The 20,916-nt window shown below is 36.7% G+C and overlaps 1 protein-coding gene across 7 annotated transcripts in view; it reads right to left on the bottom strand.

Moving 5' to 3' along the window:
- Positions 1-20,916, bottom strand: part of FAF1 (Fas associated factor 1) — a 472,901-nt gene that overhangs the window by 118,520 nt on the left and 333,465 nt on the right. For all 7 annotated transcript variants that reach the window (XM_005607066.4, XM_070260008.1, XM_070260010.1 and 4 more), the window contains one exon: positions 6,966-7,120. In XM_005607066.4, the coding sequence (XP_005607123.1) occupies positions 6,966-7,120 (155 nt within the window). The remainder of the gene's footprint in view (positions 1-6,965; positions 7,121-20,916) is intronic.

Here is a 20,916-nt window from a genome sequence, read left to right as displayed (position 1 = left end):
CCTTCCTTTCAGTGCTATTAGGAAACTATTCACAAGTGAACCCTTGGACAATGCTGAGCAGTAATTATGACTTGCTGACAAAGAGATATGAACAATTACTGAGCCCATTTTGAAATCCTACACTAATAAAGTCATTAGATGCTGCCCTTGCCATGATCCTTCTAAAAGCTTCTGAAGTTACAAGAACACACGGCATTGTTTGCAGGGACAATTGCTGCTGGCAGAACGCAAACCTTGAGTTAAACCATGCTGCAAATTGATCTTGACATTCTGTTAAGACCGCCACTAAAAATCAAAAGCAGAGGAGAAAAGGAGAAAATGAGTGGGTAGGATGTAATCATGGAACAGGAGGGGTTCCTCCTCACCTTCTCTCCTCCCTCTTCACAAAACAAACCAGGGAGAAAATGACAAACTCTCCTGGTGTTTTGGAACCTTTATTTTAAAGCCTTAATTAAGCCCTTGACCTGGGATGTTTAGGATGGCAATACATTTCCTTTAAAAATACTGGAAGGAAAATGTAGCACTAAGGGCATAAAGAAGTTTGGGGAAAATTATACAGAAATCTGGCATGAAGGCCCTCTGGAAGTCTTAGTACCCTGACCACTACATGTCCATCTGTTTTAGCAGGTACTTCTGCAGAATCCATATCTGCTCCTAGGGGAGCAGCTGGAAATTAACACTGCTTGTGTCTCCGATGCAGACCCCACACCTGGGCTGTACTTACTGGATCAAATGGAAGTGTAGGGTTAGAGTAACATGGTCAGCTAGGCTTCAGCCAGGCATGAACCACCAAGTAGTTTAGAATTAAGAGTAAGCCACTGTGAATATGGCTAATTACTGAGATGGAAAGTGCAGGTGAAGACAGCCTGCACAGATAATAAGAGCTTTAAGTCAATTAACTCTTGCCAAAGATTAAGTAATGTGGAAAACTATCACTTGAATATTAAGGTTAACAAGTACCTGTCAGCACAGCAGCAGCAGTTTACAGTGACCTGCAATACTGCATGCAAGGGCATTAAGTTCAAAAGCTAATATTGACAGAAAATAGAATTCTGTCTGTGAACACTGGTACTGTGTATGCAAAACTTAATACAATGCTATGTATATGTTACATGCAACCTGTGTAACTCAGGCACTGTCAGTAATTCCTAGGGAACTGTTTGCAGTTACTCTGAATACTGCTAAGAAATAGTGTGCAATGCCTAATTTAACACTTTGTAGCATGTACACTGATATGTGAAACATTTTCACCTCAGGAACTTCCATGCAAGCAACTCATTCTTCAGCACTCATAGCTGGCTGATAACCCGGTTGGCACTATCATAATCAAATTCAATGTTTAAGTTTTCTAGAATTAGATAATCAAAATCAGTACCTATACTGGATGGACTAAGTGAGACATTTGCTTTGTGGGCCCTCCTGGTCAGAACAAGAGATACCCATTAACCCACGTATTACTCGTTAATGTTGGTGGTTTACTGTGCCACTTATGTTATGTGGCTTTCCTTGATGAAGCAACTTCAGCCAAGAGATAACAGCTTAGCATTGAGGGGACTTATGTGCCAATGTTCCCATGCATGTAGTAGGTGTCCAAATAGCTCTGATAGAGGGAAGAAAACTAACGCTTATTGTGCAAGCGCTTTATACAGTGCTATCTATATTTAGTTCCGCTGGTGCCCAAATGGAACTTTCCCGGCTGCTGGGCATATCTCACTATGGTCCCATGGACATGTTTACTTTAATCAATGCCACCACCATTGCAGAAGTCTCAGAGTATCATCCACAATGGCCCAGTTTGAGAGGTCAACTGCTTCAGAGATATCATAGAGACTTGGTGAGTCTGGGAAAGAAAGTCTGGAACGACTGAATGAACTCATCTAGGTTTGAATTCAAGCCTCTTGCCAGACGGCCTGTGGGTGCCTGGGGCACATGAGCATAGACCAAAACATTCTGGGGTACTACAAAGCCAGCAAAACACAAGGTACCCAGTCTAGCCATTTTTAGTTCATTCTGTAAGGAGAAGGAAGGCTTTTGCTTTAGTAGTCCTATTAATGGCTGTGGGGGAAGAGCACACAATTGGAGGGAGATAGCAGCATTTCCAAGGCTCTTTCCATTACCCAAGCTGTTCTCTTTTATTTTTCAATAAGCCTACTAGAGATTATTTGTTTATTTACCAATATAACACTTACTTTTTAAAGGCACTGTGTAACTCATTGAGATTACAGATAGCTCCCTTGGGGAGCTGACAACCTAGCAGGGAGACAGACAATAATCATACAATGTAATGAGTGCCATCACACAAGTCAGTATAGGGATATTATGGGAGCATACAGAATGTGCATTTTAACCTAGACTGAGGCAAGAGAAGGATGGAGAGAGGCAAGACTTCCCAGAGGTGATATCTGCCCTGAATTTTAAGAAATTATTCTTTCACAGCCCAAGCATTCATTCACTAAGACTATATTGTACTAAAAATATTTTTATTGTATCAGTTAAATCCATGATGGTGTTCTCTGTGTTACACATCCAAAAGACTATCTGATCTCTGCTCCATTGTCTATCTGTAAGTGTACGCCAACACTGGGAAGAATCATTAACAAAATAACTTCTTGGGATCTGTCTATCCTGACTGGTTGACTTCAATCCTCAATCCAGTTCAGACCACCATAGCATTACATCAGCTGGCCAGCTTCTATTTGTTCTCTCTTCCACAATTATGTAAATCACTGACATTTCATTTCAGATACCTAATTATGAGGTTTAAAAATATCAATATTCTTTTGTAAAAATAGCAAGTATTTGCAACCCAATAAACTAAGGATGCTGCTAATACAAAAATCCCTAATAGAAAGAGTAAAGTTCTAATTCCATCTTTCCATGTGCTCCCTCTTTCAAGTCCTTCCCTGGCCCCTCAGGTAGAGTAACTCAGTAAGAAGTCCATCCACACTCCCTCCCAAAGAACCTGGCACGTGCTTCACATCACATATTAGCTCTTATGTCTGTCTTGTTCACTAGACTATGAGTGTTTTGAGCATTTGCACTGTATCTTTTCCAACTTTTTATCCTCAGTGCATAGCATCTTTCCTGGTTCATATTAAAAATTCTGTAAATGTTTACTCAAAGAATAAACATGAAGGAAATTTACCTTTCCTAAGATACTTTTTAGCCAATTCCAGAAGTGATTTGCAGGATCTCCTTGTTTACTATTATCTATCTGTTTTTAGCTCTTTCATTTACAGGTAAATCCTCCAGTTGCTATCAGGATCAATTTTCAGATGGATATTTAAGAAATTATACATTCTAGCACCTCTCAAAACTAACAAGGGCTTTCTGCCTACTCCTTTAAGAAAGAATGGCCCTGAAATCTGACTAGACATGGCAGCCAACAAGACTGTACAGAGTTTTCCAAGAAAGAAACCTCTATTTAGATATACAGTAACAAAATCATAAGCAACATTCTTAGGTGGAATTCATTTGCCAAAGGCTTGAGTTTCTTTGTCCTAAAATTTTGTAAAGTGCCCTGCTAAATGAGACAAATAAAATGAATAAGCCTTTCCAGAAGATGACAATTTAGTGAGAGAGAAGCCAAGCACATAATCATTGTTGCTAAAGTGTCCTGTCTCAGTTCATATTTGGAATATTCCAAGATCAATCTAGAAATTATTCTAATCCGTTTTATCCAGATATAGGTTGGTTACCTTAAGTATTCGACTCAGAAACAAAGTTATGAGAATCATTTTGGAGGTGGGAAATCCAAGTCATCATCATCATCACAGGGGTGTATAACAGCAACATTCTATAGAAATCTGTCTTTTTTTATTTTGGTTTGTTAGAGAAATCAGAAAATTTAACTTAAAATAACAATTGACATTCATATTCTGTTAACTTTACCAAAGCATTCACTTAGTTCAATATCCTTCACTTATCTTCTACACACATGAGAGATTCACAATAAATTGTGGAGGACTAATGTTTCTGTAGGCTTAATCAGAGTATTTCTCGAGCAAAAGTAAATTTACTTAGCGAGTCCCTTCAGATCTTGGGCATCAATGTCCCCAGCTATCATATCAGGGAATAGTCCCAGAAAACCACTAAGAAAGCATCCAGACTATAACGGCTTACAGGCTCAAAATTTATATGATTAGCCTGAACTAGGATAGCCAGATATAGGACCAGACAAGCCATCCATCAGAAATTTATTTCCAAATTTTTACATTTGAAATAAAGAAATCACAGTTAAAAGGAAACCCACAGCAACAACCTTATTTGTGATGCCTAGAAATCTCTTCTGTATTTCCACATATTAATCTGTCTCATTTTAACTGTCTGGTAATAGGCAAACGGTGGCACAACTTTTGATATATTGCCCACTGATGAATAAATATTAGTGTAGCAGTCTTCTATCAAATTGAGTAAGTTGGACGTTTTGTTACCTGGTGTTAATAGCATCAAATGGATGATGCCACCAATTTTCATGACAAACAATAAATGTGGTGATAAAAATCCAAGAAAGATTATAGAAATGGAAACTCAATTAGACAATTTTATTTAGATGAATCTATGATAGGTGGTAAGGAAATTGTGGCTAAGCTAAGCCCTTTTGGGGGCAATAAATCAGCCTAATTAATTAATTATCTCACAATTTCATATATCAAAAGGAAATCTACCTTTACTCTCTTTTAGGAATATAGCATTACAATGAGTTTTCATCTTGTATTTGTAAACTGTGTACAGTCGCTACATAATAACACTGCAGTCAAGAAAGGACCATATATATAATAGTGGTCCCATAAGCCTAGTACCATATTAGTACCATATAGCCTAGGGTGTAGTAGGTTGTACCATCTAGGTTTGTGTTAAGTACACTCTGTGATGTTTGCACAATGATGAAATCACCTAACGATGCATGAATGTATTTTCCCATTTGCCTTAACAGTACTAATAAGGAGGTGTATAAGAAAGGTAGCTACATAATTTTATTTTTTGCTTTATAGAGAGAAATGTAATACTTTAGTTTTTAATTTGTAATATGGATAGAATTTGATTTTGAATAAGGATGCCAAGTATCTTAAATTCTAGAAATCGCTACATTCTCTCTCTCCCCATTGCCCTGTTTCTTGCTCCTATAAATGATTATTAAATTGAATTCCTGGATGTTTCTATTTTCAGTCTTTAATATCACTTCTTTTTATTTTCATGACAGTAACTTAATAATAGGATGCCACATTTTAAAAAATGTAGATTGAAATATCCTATCATACTTCATAGCCCTGTAATTCACTGAGAAATAGCTCTAAAGCCTTAAACAAGGCCTTTATTTTGTGTTTTAAAAAAGTGTCATAAGGAGTTAATAGGACACAGCTGTACTGGCTCTTTCTAATAAGCAGCTTCTGTCGCTTTGGTCACCACAGGTGTCTCTGTAACCTGCAAACTCTTATTACTAGTGTATCAAAGTTGTGCTACTTAACAGACTTCTTTAGTAAAACATAACAAAGCAATTACATGGCTGTTGATTGCCAGTCATAAAAAAAACCCCTCAAACACTGTTTTTCAAAAGAAACTACACCGCAATTTTTTGTCATTGTAAAATAAAAGGAACTAAGGAATTAAATGGAGGATAGAACAAAATAACAGCAGGTAGTCCACTGAACTTAGCCACTACAGATGGTTTAGAAATAGTGTTTCCTTCTCCATCAAGTTGTGGATAAAAGGAAAGGAGGAGATTCCTTACTGCCAGTGAATGGCAAAAGATTTAGCCAAGTCTCCAGTCTATGTATTTTGCCTCATGAAAGACCTTCGATGCTGCATTTTTATCTGTTTTTGGCACTGCTTTTCATCACCTTTAACTGAGTGTGAATAATAACCTGATTTAATTTAAACAAATACAGGTGCTAAAGGTTCTTTATTTATGTATAACAGGGAACATTTCCAAGGCAGAACGAAGTCATCCTATGAAATTTCCTAACCATTTGCTTAAAGAAATGAAGTATTAGATGGAGAAATTGCTTCAACATTCTTTTGCTTCACATTTAAGGGAAGAATCATCTTTCTTTTCAGACTCAGATTACATAAAACAAAGTCTGAATGATGAGCAAAAATCAGTGAGCCATAAAATAATAAAAAGACAAATCAGATGATTTCTAATTGTTCTATAATTGTTTAAATTAGGTAACACAATAGGCTTGCCTTGAAATGAATTAATTTAATCTCCCTGTTCATAAACCAGCAGCCTGTGATTATGATTGTGTTAACACACCCAAAGTAGCATCACAGGATGTTATGGCTACATGTGTAAAAACATGATGAAATATATTTCAGATGGGAAACTCAGGCAAAATATGAAGACTTAGTCATCACTTACAGATATTACGATTAACAAACTAAGTAAATTTATCCTGACAGCTAGGAAAGAGATTTTTTTTTTTCCTATTGAGAATACAGATGTGTGCAAAAGAATGTGTGCAATAAAGCGATTACATCAATTAGCATATGCTAGAGTTAAGCTATTACCAACTCCACTGGACTGGTCCAGAATGTCCTGCTTTCTTCACTGGAAGTATTAAAAAATAAACTTACTACTAGGATTATATGTTAGACTTGCTTTGCCTTTTCTAAACATCATTAAAAACACAGATTTTCTCTAAATATTCAACAACATATTAGAACATTAGAACACACAGTACACAGAAATGTACCATGTCTTACTACAAAAAGACAAGAACAATGGATTTTGGTTTTGGCTTTCAGGTTATTCTTGAAGAAATCTTTTCTAAGTTAAGGTATATTTTCACAATTGTAAATGACTGCATGTTTACTACAAGAAATAACTTTTATCTAATTAAATGTAATGGTATAGAATTTCATGCTGAGGCTGAAAATGTTTAAGATAAGAAACCAAACACAATGACAACTTTTTTTTTTAAAAAACAGAAGCCCAACTTATAACCTGTGAACAAGAGTATTACCTTGCTCTGTTGGCGTCCTTTGTCAGATCCCAAGCCCAGGTTATAAAATTTTGACTCAGATAAGAGACAATAGATTCAGCACAAAGCATTTGTGAGCAGAACACGTTGGTTAATACACTTTCATCATGATGGAGGTAGATAGCAAGAAGCTTTCTCTGAAAAGAGGAGAAAAGACTGATGAATTAAAATATCCATTAATGTAAGATTTCCTGAATTTTGGAAAGGCATAATCAGTCAATACAAACAGCAAAGACAAAAATTAAATGCTATTCCCTAAAAGAGTATCTGACACTTGGAGTTCCTAAAGCATTTATTAATAGGAATAAATTTTGCTTCCTTACCCTCTAAAGAGGCTAGGATGATTACATTCCGTTTTCCAGACTGCTGTCACAGATTCCTGTTAACATGTGCAAGCCTATCTCAAGCAGAAATCGCAGTAGAATTGCGTTTTCTTTATATAAAATGGATTTACCATTCTTCATATTTAATACATACTTCATATGTAAAGGGAAAATTAACTTCAAACTATTCAACTATACAGAGAAAAAATACTGATTAAGACTGAATGCCAAAATCTCTCTTACATATTTTTTATGTTTTTAATCTGAACAGTGAATAGTCTCTTCTACTTGAAAGGAAAAGGTCTAAAATGAAGTTTTGCTTTCGTTCCACAGGTAACATCAAAGCTCTTAATGTGTTCCCATATTAAAGTCCTTATTTAAGAGCATGTAACATCTAATTGCTATTTGAAATGAGGATAGGAAAATGCTCACTTCACATGAATTCTTTCTCGTTTATATTTCAGAAAATGTCCAATGTAGTTTCCAATAGGGAAAATTATTCTTCCTCTTTTGCCAGATAAAACTTGTTTTCAAGAAATGACATTTGCTCTCTTAAAAATTCTGTCATAGTTGGATATTCAATAAAATAATTTAAACTAAAAACTGAAATTGAGCAACATAATTTGCAACATGTCAGCTTTAACAACAATAATAATGACAACTAAAGAGCCTAAACTGCAGCTGACTAACCTCTTGGTGCTGCCTTGTAGAATAACTGAGTTTAAGAATAGTCAGTTACCAGGAAATGGAAAGATAAAATTTTACGGTAAAGACAATACACAAACCAATCTGTGAAATTCTGGCAAAAGAAAATTTCAAGGAAGCTTAGGGTCTTTCCCTTCACATTAAATAAGGATGTGATGATAATAAAGAAAGACTTGCTGTATGGGATTCTAAACAAAAGAAGGATATTTAAAGAAAAATATAAGGCTCATGTTGATGAAGGGTTAATGAAGTCTGATGCTTGGAATCGTCTTGATAAATAATCCAAATTATAATAACAATAAAAAAGTACTCATTAAAATATTTTCTTCAAAGGTAAATTTTATACTAGATGAGGCTAGCCAGAAGAACATACGTAGATTAAGACTCCAAAAACATCTACTATGAACAGGAGGCACTGTTAGTTACATACCCATTATTTACTTGAATCCCCAAAATAAACCTGTAAAACAGTATTCTTAACTTTATTAGCATAAGGGGAAAGGGAGATTTAGAAAGCTGACTTGCCCTAAATTCCACAACTGGGATTGGAACTCAGATTGACTGACTCCAGCCTAGTTGTTTCTTTGATAACACAGCAGCAGCAGGAAATCAACCACAGTGTAGTCAAGGCTTGGAATGCTCAGAGAATATGAAGATGCCAGACTGGCCACTCATACATCAGTGCTTCTGGGGCCTCAGAGACAGCATGTAATGGGAGTAAGGACAAGATTCCTGAGTATAAGTAGCTCAGCTACTCCAACAGTAGCTGCTTCCATGTGTCAATTTATTTATTCATTCCTTCAGCAAGCACCTGTTGAAATACTCTTTGTGTTGGGCCCAGCAGGAAGCAATGGTGATAAAATGGAGAAGAAGACACAGGGTTTCTTCATCTATGTTGTGGTCTGCAGATACCAGTAGATGGCTTCTAGGATGTTTGTAATCAGATACGTTGTTGGAGAAATACTTACCTGGTAAATTCCTACTCATCCTTTAAGGCTCAAAGCAAATGCCTCTATGAAACCTCCCCTGATTCCCTCAGGCAGTAAGAGCTTCCTTTTCTGGGCCCCTATCTTTCTCCACTAGTATTATAACTGTTTACCAGTTTCCCCTCTAGACAAAATCTCTCTAGGGTAAGGAGTGGGTCTCTTTCATCCTTCTTTGCATCCCTAAACTAGAAGAGGTCTCAGCATGTTTGATGAAAGAAACCTGAATGCTGATATCAACCACAGCCCTCTGGCAAAAAAGGACACCAAATGCAGCAGTGACGACCAATCACTCTCAGTAAACAAATCTAGAAATCTGCTGCTTTAGGCAAAGGAACGTGAACCTGGCACTAACAAATTCAGAGCTCCTCTTAAGAGCTCTCCAGCTGAATAGACAGAGGGATGTCAACCTCTAATTCTGCTTGATCGTATCTCAGCAACTACATTTAATGAGACACTGGGAACAAGAGAGCTGTCCACTTTTAAATCAGCATATTTCTAACCAAACAATGGCAATGGCTAAATCTTTAAAATGCCTTTTTCTCTCAAGAACACTGCAATGGAACATTTAGACTTTGGGAAAGAGATTAGTGATTTACATTGCTATCTCACTGATTTAATTTAAATGCTCTTCCAAACCAAACACACATGTGCCGAAGAGGCTACTAAGAAACCCGACATGCAGAGTTCTCTATAAGTGCAGCCGACAGTGTTGACTGAAACTAAACTTGGAAATCCAGGGCACTAATGCACAATATCAAGCAATAAAACAGCATCTCTTTGGCAATATTTAATTTAAAAAAGAAGAAAGAGGCAGGCGAAGATCAGGCACTGTCTGTTTTGGAGGATCAACCATTCTGCATTTCAAAGCATTGGTCCCTGCAATATCCAGGTTACTGTGCTAGAATCTCGACTATTATATCGCAGTTGTGAGAGGGAGGGCAAAGATGTGTTTACTCAGTGATTAGGCCCTTAGAATAAGCCTCTAGCTCCTAGAGAGACAGCTCACCACTTATTCATTTGGGCCAATTCACAAAGCCTAGGAAGATTAAACATCCATGCTGAGAAGACAAGCGAATGCAGACGGTGAAAAAGAAATAAAAATTCTTTAAAAACTCTGAGATGACTTCATTATTTTTCCACAAGGAAACTTTAGGAAAGTGTTTAGTTAGAGAAAAACCCACATTGACCTCTCTCTAAACCCTTAATCTTTCCTTTGTGGTGGCATTGCTTTGTGGTAAGCGACTGGCTCGCCTCGCCCCTCTTTTCACTGGAAGCTGGGAGAAAAAAGGCTCTGGAGAAACAGTTTTCGTTCCAGGGACACAAACCCCTGACACTGTTAAACATGAGATGCCAGGAAAACACACTTAAAAAAAAAATTCTCACTTTAAGCTCTAAACTGTGAGAAAGGAGATGATAAAAAGAGTATCAGAAGAAGATCTTCAGGCTAGGGGTACTCCCACAGTCGCTTTCAAAAGGAAAACTGAATAATCTTGAAATAATCTTTTTCTCTAACATAACAAGCTTTCAACAAAAATTTTCTTCTTCTATTATGACAACCATAATAAGCAAAATATAGACTCCTATTAATATGCCAATGCTATTAAATTTGGGCTACATAAATCTCTGATTCAATTATAGGCACAGCTAAATGAGCCCCCGACTCAGATTTCTGATTATTTTATTGAGCTCAATTAAACACAAGCAGAATCAGTGAGAACTTGGTTGAGCACATCAGAAAATCGCTTTTGTGAAGAAAGGGTGTCTAGTACATAGAAAAAGCATAAGAAAATGTTTTGTTTTCCATTACTATAACCATTTTTCCCTTTGGCCTATTAATAATTTAGTTCAGTAACATTTACGGAGTGCCTATGCGTTAGACATTGAGAATATAAAGGTGAATCAAACAAAGTCCCCTTGCCCTCAAAGAGGTGGAAGGGTGGACTGGCCTATGGGTAGGCAAAGATTTAATTGCAGTACCATATGATAAGTGATAAGATTGGAGAATTTTAAAAAACCCTATCTTTTATTTGTTTTTTTTAATTTGTTAGAGGTAAGTCCGGCAGATGACAAAGGCAAGCAGCCTAGCTACACTCTCCTCAAGACTCCCTCTTTGTGCTTTAGGTTTTGGTTACACAGTGTAAAGGAAAGTCTCCAAGCTTTAAAGTAACAGAAAGCTCTGTGCTGAACTCAGTTTTGCCACTTACCAGCTGTGTGACCATGGGGCAAGATGAGTGTTGTAAGGATTGTGGATGAAGTAGGTAAAGTACCTATTTACAATGTCTGGCCCGTAGTATGTGCTGAATGAAATGTAGCTATTAGGATGAAAATTCCGGAACTATTCATGCAAAATAAAGGATTTGAAAACAATTTCAAGAGAAATGATAGCCATGAAAATGTATTAAAGATTATGCAGCTCCTTCATTTCTCCTACTGGCAGCAGGGTTTGGGATGTGTAACTGTGTCCTTGCCTTCAAGGCTTCACTAATCTTCACTTTCAAATCCAGGAGCTAAGGTACTAAGTTGATGCTAACGAAATGCCAAGCTGACAGCAACCAATGTGACTTGGCCTTGAGCTACAGTAGCTGTTGTATTTAGACATTTAGCATCACAGAACTATAGAACATTAAAGCTGGAAGAAATGAGTTGGCTGTGTCTCAAAATAAGCCAGGCACAGAGCAGACACTCAGAAAACATCTGCTGAGGGACTGAAAAGAAAGTTGTCCAGTTTCTTTTTGAGTACTAGAATATCCATAATCTGTGTGTTCAATGATTTTAAAGTTGATATGACAAATTATTTCTAGAAATGGTAGCTCAGTTTTTCAGTATAAGAATTAAAAATAAATTTAAAATAAAATAATTTCCTTTGTGTAAACTGGGACCTGACTTTATTTCTCCTCTTCCTCTTTTCTATCACCATTATTATCACCATAATAATCAGCATCATTATCACTATTATTATTTTTTTGTTTTTGTTTTAAGTTTGGGAAGGTTTATTGATACAAACAACTGATACACTGCTATAACAATAAACAATCATTCATCCTTTACCTAGATGTATCAATTATTAACATTTTGCCATATTTGCTCTATCATTCTTTTTATGCTTCCTTCCCTGGAACATTTAAATTTGCACACATCATGACTCCTCCACTCTACATAGTTTAGTGTTTGTCTCCTAAGAAACAAGGACATTCCCTTACAAAACCATAGTATCTTTAGCACACCCCAGATGATAATATTGTTACAATAATATCATCTAATATAGGGTCCATATTCAAATTTCCCCAAGTACCTCAAAATATCCTTTGTAGCTGTGTTATTTATTGTTTTAAATCTAGTCTCTAACTGGGATCATTCCAATACACTGATCACTTCCACAACCCTGTTCCTGTATATGGATGTTCACAGGTCCAGCCCAGCATCCAACTGTGCCTCAGGAAAAGTATACGGTGAGAATAGAGGCAGGGCAGCATGAAGCCACACTACCTGGGTTCAAATTCCAGCTGTGTGACCTTGGGAAAGCTACTTCACTTTTCTGTGCCTTGAGTACCATATAATGGCTCTGGAGGTCATAAGTCCAACACTCTGTCTAGATAGGAGTGGTGATTGAGTGCTATAATAGAGTTGGTCCTGGGGTCTAGGCATGAACATCAGATTGGCTGCTTCTTTATGAAAGTAATCCTTGAGCTGAATTTTAAAAGCAGGATATAGTAACTGACTTCTCTGTGACTTGAGCTAAATTTTAAATTTAGGTGATAGTGAGGAAAAGAAGAGTGAAAACAAAAAAAAAGCAAAGAGAAAAGTTTGGAAAAGGTCCAGAGATGTCAATGTCCTACTGTGCTCAAAGAACTTGAAGCTAGTACTTTTTAAAGAAACAGAGTGCAGATTGATCTATGGAACGAATCATGACACTTTGCCTTTTTTGGCTCCCGAAGCTGAGTTCTGGGACCAAGAGGCAGCAACCTACTGGAGAGGTTCCAAAAGGAAAGAGCCAGCTCCTGAAATTGAGGAGATGCCAGGATGGTGTCTTTTTCCTCTCACTTCCTGAAGCAGATGCTGGGATAGCACTCTGAAGTTTTGAAGACACGGATGTATTTGAGTCTCACGTAGGGAGAACTCTCATATGGGAGTCACAGGTTAAACAAACAAACAAAGCAAGCCTAAAGTAAAAGCAAACTGTCTTCATAAAATAAGCTCAAAAATGTCCATTGGGTACAGAGCTTTAGCAGTTTTCATTGTTCGGTCTATAATACTCAGGTAATGAAATATATTTGAGGAAGACCAACATGTGACTGAAGTTTTCACGAATAAGGAATAAGAAGCTCAAGTGACTGGCCATTATAACAAACTGTAGAGAGTCAGGCAGGCTCTTTGGGGAGGCTAGGAGAGAGAGTGCAGAGGCAAGAAAGTAGACAGTTTCAGGCCAGACCAAGGATCTCATCTCATTGGTTTTCCAGGCGAACACTTAGGAGCAGTACTAAGGACTGGAAAACTGGCCTCATAAAAGTGAAGGCAGCATTTTTCAGATCTTCCATTCTTCTCTTCTGAGAGGGATAACACTACCCCTAGTTAACCAGAGGCCTGTTAAACAGGCAGAACAGTATGAGTGTGAAATGTGAAGTACACATTTTGAAAGGCACTGGTAAACAAATACTCCCCTCTCCCACTTTTAGTCCACTGAGCAAGAGAAAAAGAACCCACAGCCTACCTATCTCATCTGTTTCCACATTCCAGGAGGTTGAGAAACCACAGTAACAAAGAATTGAAGATAAATTAACAGTAATTTTTCAATAAAAGTGTATTGATAATAATGCATTCTTGCTGAAAATCACAGAATTTCACTGATTTGTCGGTGCACATGTTCAGTAACCTTTTACTGTCTAGTACTGTCTGGTAGATTTCAAAGTAGAATACTGTAAATTACATGAACAAGCTAAGTGGAGTTTAAGCATATAGACCTGTAGTAACTCCTAACCATCCACTTAATAGGAGTGGCAGAGACTGTTAGTAGTCCCTAAATATTTTCCATTTCTACTTTAGTGAGGAAATCTCTTATTTATTTTTTTAAGTTGGATTAATGGCTGACTGAAATAAAGAATAATTTCTCATCCTCCCTTTTACACAAGTGTAGCTATGTAACTAAGTTCTGGCCAATGTAAGCAGAAGAGCTAGTTCGAGTTCCAACAGTCATCCTGAATCATGACATAACCTGAACTGTACCATACTGTGGAGCAACATGATAGAAGGAAGCTGAGTTTCTGACTCTATGATGTGCCATACAAGGGCTGGACAGACTACCTCTGGACTTTTTGAAAAGAAGAGAGAAATTAACTTCTCTTTTGTTTAAGTCATTATTAATCTTAATTTTTATGTTATAAGCAACCAAACCCAATCCTAACTCCTACAATAGGCTAACTATAAGAAAGCCTTAGTCGTACCTAAAAATGACAAGCCTATTGAACTGTATCATCAACCCATAAGATCTGAAGAAAAGATATACATTTATGGATTAATTCTCGGCCCATCAGAAAGACTCACAGCCTCTAATGGGCCCTGAATTATACTTTAAGGGATTACAACTACCACTGGCCCAAGGCAAATGACATGACTGTCATTTAGAAAGCTCCATCTTGTACATCTGGTTAATAAGAAAGGAGGGACCCTATTCTCAGAAGGCCAAGTAGGAACCATGGTTGAACGAAGGCAAAAGAAGACATGGAGGTTGCTGCTTGGTGGCCACCTAGTCTAGTCTTCATGCAGAGATAAGGGAGAGCCTTCCGATAACATGCAGTCCAGTCCATTTGACTCAGACAGGATAGCCTACTAGGATTTACAATAGTGTAATAGTGAAGTGTACATCTACTTGAAATTCCATGTGTGCCATATTATACATATTTGAGACCCAATAGGATGGCTGAAGTCAAAGCAAACGTTTGGTCCAGGTATTTTTTATTTTTTGCTTATTTATCTACCTATCCATGCACATACATAATGTTTACAACACAAAAGGAGGCATATTGTACACACTATTATGCATCTTACTTTTTTCACTTAAAAATATATCTTGAACATCATTCCATATCAATATATATGAAGTGGCTTCATTCTTTTTAATGGTTACATAGTACTCCACTGTATGAATGACATATAAGATGTTTCCAATTTTTTGCTATTATAAACAATGCTATAATAAATATCTATATATTTATCTTATTTCTCATATGCTTAAGAATATATGTGGAAAAAACTTTGCTATTATAATAGGTGAAAATGATATATTAGTGTAGTTTTCATCTGTATTTCTTATATTAGGGAAAATATGAAGCATCTTTTCATATTTCATGAGTCATTTTTATTTCTCTTTCTGTGAAATACCTGCTTATATTGCTTGCCCATTCTGGGTTGTTGTCTTAGTGATTTTTGGAGTTCTTCATAAATATATATACTAGAGAAGTTAAGTTTCAAATATCTTTAATAAAGATATTATACACTACTTAGTATCAAAAATACTTTGATTTTCTTAATATAGTTATTTATAAAAGACAGCAAATGACAAGGCAAATACAGAACCAACAGATTCTATTGAAATGCTCCACAGAAGAAAGAAAGGCCAGAACACATTAGTGAAAGCAGTATTATTCTCTCCTGTTTTGTTAGGCACTTGAAGGATGGTGTGGGAGAAACAGGATACTAGAACACCCTTATATATAAAAAGGTACACAAAAGCTAACAGGTTGTGAAATTTAGAAGCCAAAAAGTTTGTAAACTACATTGTGTTATTACTATACTATGATTTTCTAATCATTGCCTGACACTCCACAACTACACATACACAAATGTACACAGTTGCGCAGTCTCACTGCCACCAATTTCTCCCCTCCAATCCATCCTACAAACTGCTACCATATTACTTATTCCTATGGTACAGCTCTGACAGTGTCACCCTCTTCAAAACTTTCAAAAAAGACCAATGCCGAACAACAAGTCTTTAGCTGGCATTCAGGGGTTTCCAAAGGTGAAACCCCAGTCTACTTCTCTACTTTAGCCCTATCTCATCCTGCTCCCTGACACGTACCATACATAGCAGTTCAACAGGCCTATTCATCTTCTCTAACATATGCATCTGAACAACTTGGTTACTGTTAAGGTGAGATGCATTATTCCAAGGTGGGTTCATTGCCAAGATAATTTTATCCCCATTTCAGAGAAAATAAAGTGCAGGCATATATAGCTAGCCAGTATCAGGGCTTAGTTTCAAATCCAAATCTGCCTGATTTATTCAATGTCCACCTACTACAAGCACATAATCTTAAAGATGTTTCACATACATTTCAAAGATGTTTTATGTATATTAACTTTTTGTTAATCAACTTTGAGAGGTATGTATTACAATGCAAATTTTTAAATGTAGAAACTGATGCTCAGGGAACCAGAATTCTGATTAGTACTCTTTCTGCCACCCTCCTATTTATTTATTTTTTAAAGGTTGGTACCTGAGCTCACATCTCTTGCCAATCTTTTTTATCCTTTCTTCTCCCCCAAAGCCCCCCAGTACATAGTTGTATATTCTAGATGTGGGTCCTTCTGGCTCTGCTACGTGGGATGCCACCTCAGCATGGCTTGATGAGCAGTGCAAGGTCTGCACCCAGGGTCTGAACCAGTGAAACCCTGCGCCGCCGAAGCAGAGCACCTGAACTTAACCACTCGGCCACAGGGCCAGCTCTCCTATATCTCTTATTTTTAACTGAAAATGTTTAAGATTAGACATGAAACGGATTTCTTGAATTTATAAGTGAAATACTTAGAAAACAAATTTAACTTTTTACCCTTTTAAAATAGGTAATATGAATAAGAAATACCTTCTAGGGCCAGGGAGGGCCCTTTGGGACAAATGATAAAAATATGGATAAAGTCTATTAACGGAAATCAGCCTTGCTTTTGATATTTTAATAAATTTTACCTGTATTGCTTTTCAAATATAGTTAAAAAGTTCTCAAAAAGATGGTGAACAGAAGTAGACCGAGAACATTTTACACAGCAGCATATCCTTTTTCTTTTTGAGGAAGATCAGCCCTGAGCTAACATCTGCCGCCAATCCTCCTCTTTTTTGCTGAGGAAGACTGGCCCTGGGCTAACATCTGTGCCCATCTTCCTCTACTTTGTATGTGGGCTTGCCACAGCATGGCTTGACAAGTGGTGCATAGGTCTGCACCTGGGATCCAAACTGCCGAACCCCGGGCTGCTGAAGCGGAATGAGGAAACGTAACCGCTGCACGACGGGGCTGGCCCCCATAGCAGCATATCTTAAAACTAATTTAATAAATTTTTAACTAACTTAAAAAATAACTTTAATATGCACACTAAAGATTTTTACAATTTTATTTAGATCTCATAACTCAGAGAATTGGAGGCAAATTCTAAATATCATACTAACAATATACCGTTTAGTGGAAACATCTAATTGCAGAATAGTGTATTTGGTATGGTTGCATTTATGAAAAATCTATCAACTTTTTACTGACATACATGTTTGGAGATTTTTTAAAAATTGCATTTAAAAGTAAAAACATTTAATGGTGGTTATTTTTAGATTTGGGATTATGTGGTAACTCATTTTCTACTTTAAAGGCATATGTATTTTTTTTTTTACAGCAAACATTTTATTTGTATAACGAAAACATACTTAAAAAACTATATTATCATCATAGTTCTTATCTCACACATGTGCAGGATGCTGTTCTAGCTGTCATATAAAATTACTCTAAAGACATCATCTGCATTTAAGGAATTTAAATTGAAAAGAAAACAAAGGCAAGATGAACAGACTGGGCATATTTTCCAAAGCACAAATAAGTTTGTTTGCCTGGTTTTTCTGGATGATGGAGTGCTAGAAACTCATTAACTACAGCTATGGTTTCAGATTTGTGTAGAACTTATTTTTCTTAAAAAAATTCATCAGTCATGGTACTTACATTTCTTTTAACATGAGCATGTAGAAACAGCACTACTTTAAAATGGGCTGACTTTTAAAAATAAATGTAATAAAATTTGATAACTAACAAGCACTGTTATAGCAAAGCACTCATTAATTGCTGTAAATGCTAAGAGGCAGTCTCAACATTCCTTTCTAGAATCGTTCTTAGAGCTAGTTCATGAACTGCACGTGAAAATCAGTTTTGCTACTTTACAAACATTTGTCAAATTTGTCCAAAACTGCTTAACAGCACTTGGGCCACGGGGTTGGGTGCATTTATGGATAGCATCCCATTTAATCCTCAAAACAACCATATAAAGTAGATATCATCATCATTTCCCTTTTTTTCCCAGTTTGGAAACAGGCTCATTACTTGTTTGGGGCCACAGAGTTACTAAGTGGGAAATCAAGAACTGAGCACTGATTTCCTTAACTTATTTGTGTGCGATATTTGGAAACAGCATGGGTCTGAAGTCAAGATCTAAGGAGGTGGAAAAGGATTACTGGTATCAAAGCCCAGTCTCCAAAGGAATGCTGGGAAAGAAACAATCCTTCACTTGGGAGATAAACCCTGGCACTGGGATCTTTAAGGCTGTTGACTTTTAGTTACTACAAATGTCTAATCATTCTCTAGGGTACTTTTTGTTGTGAGGAAAATTCAGGGGTAGCAGGAATGAGAGGTGAAGAGGCTATAAGGAGAAAAACCTTTAAGAAACTCCCAGCGGGGACTGGCCCCATGGCCTAGTGGTTAAGTTCGCGTGCTCAGCTTTGGCAGCCAGGGGTTTGCCGGTTCAGATCCTAGGTGCAGACCTACGCACAGCTCATCAAGCCATGATGTGGTGGATTCCCATGTAGAGGAACTAGAATGACCTACAACTAGGATATACAACTACGTACCGGGGCTTTGGGGAGACCAAAAAAAGAGGAACATTGCCAACAAATGTTAGTTCAGGGCCAATCTCCTCAAAAAAAAAAAAAAAAAGAAAGAAAGAAACTCCCAGGGAATCAGGGTGCGGCCAGTGGCAACTCTTCAGCAACCTTAATTAAGGAGGCTAACCATTGGCTCTCATTTAGATAAAGATAAAATATAAACTTCATTCAACAACTATCTTTTAAATGTCAAGGAATCATAGCCCCCTCTATGCCTTGGCCCCTGCTGATCTTCCCAGCCACATGCCTTGCAATCCAACTCTCTGTCTTGCATTTTTTGCTTTCTGTCTTAAATTTTTGGTTGTAATCCCCTCATTTTGATCTTTTTGTCTTTGCTTTTGACTTTTCTTCTGTTTAGAATTCTGTTATTTGCCTAAGTATTACTCATTGTATAAGATTCAGGTCAGAGGTACCCCCTCAAGAAATCTCCCTGAACTTCTAAGGTGGACGAAGTACCTCTCCTCTTTGCTTCTATAACATATTATATTATGTGGATCTGTTTATATTGTTTTATCTTCTCCATAGACTGTGAGCATCTCAAGGGCAGGAAACCTCTATATTCCAGGTCCTTAGTAGGCACGTGATAAATATTTATGGCCTTCAACTGAATGAACAACCTTAATAGTTAAGGGAAAAGAAAGAGGTCACAAAACAGATCAATCCATTATCAGAAGTCAAAACTTTGTCATAACATAAACAGAAGAACTTAGAATACCTGTTTTACTGAAGTTGGAGCTCTGCTTTGGACAGTATTATAAATTCCTCATGAAAAAGGCAGAAAGAACTTTGAACACTCTCACCACCAAATGTTCTCAAATGAAATCAGTTTGAAGCAATTTTCATTAAGATGGATTGAATGTGGCATCGTGAGAAACACTTTATCAAATGTAGTGTTTTACTTAGCGATTAACTATATACCAGTTGATGAAGCTCCCCAAATCCTTTGTAATCCCACCACTCCAATAAACATTTAATGAGTATATAAGTTCAAAAAGCCTGGCAGAGGATTTAAACCTTCAATCTTGTTTTTATTTACTCTTGGAACTCAATTTCTCACTTCAAGTGAAGAATCCTGGTGCTTGAGGCTCATCTGTTGCCCTGGTAAAATTAATGTGCCTCCCACAGTTTAAATTAAACATGTGATATTTAAGATGGAAGAAATTTAGTAAGAATGCCACAGTATCGGTCACACTCGCCTTAAAATATCTCAACATGAGCAAATTTTCTTAAAAATGATTCATTCAGAAGTCTTAAAAAATAATATTGAAAAAGATTTGTTTTAACTCTCAAATATGAAATCTGAAAAGGAGAGATGAAGTTTGATAACTGAATCCTGCAGTACAGAAGTTAGCACTGAAAAGTGAAGTACAGGGTAAATCACACTTACCTGTGTCGGAACACCTGAGTTCTTATTTGGCTTCTACTACTTACTATGGATGTGTCTTTGGGCAAGTCATATTGCTTTTCTGAGCTTCCTCATCTGTACAATGGGAATATTGATATTATGTCCCTATCTCACTGGTTTGTTGTGGGATTCAAATGAGATATGTATAGGAAAATGTTTTATAAACCACAGAGCACCATAAAAATCCGAAGGAGCAGTACTATTTCTATACTTACATGATCCTCTTTAATTAAAAGGAGATGTATATCATTTGGTTGATGACCATAATAAATGTACCTGCTTAGATTTAATTTTGAGTAACTTATCCATTATGTGGATAAATTTTACTTAAATTTAGAGTAAGTAATAAATGATGCATAAACTGTTGATCTTTAACTTGAAAAGAGAAATGAGGAAAGAAAAAAGCCCTGGACAAGGGGAGAAAGATAAAGACAGTTTAGGAGTCCAAAAAGGTCAGTGGATTTTGGTATAAATCTAATATGAAGCAAAACACTGAATTACATGAACCAATGATTTTTCATGTGTTAAAACATCAAAATACTAATCAAAAGCAAACAATCAATTGTTTCATTAGAAATATCCAGAAATCAATAAGCAAGAGTTTATGCTT

This window comes from Equus caballus, chromosome 2 (assembly GCF_041296265.1).
Source record: "Equus caballus isolate H_3958 breed thoroughbred chromosome 2, TB-T2T, whole genome shotgun sequence".
In the NCBI taxonomy this organism is placed as follows: Eukaryota; Metazoa; Chordata; class Mammalia; order Perissodactyla; family Equidae; genus Equus; species Equus caballus.
The sequence above is the reverse complement of the archived record's forward strand: the minus strand, read 5'-3'. Positions and strand labels throughout refer to the sequence as shown.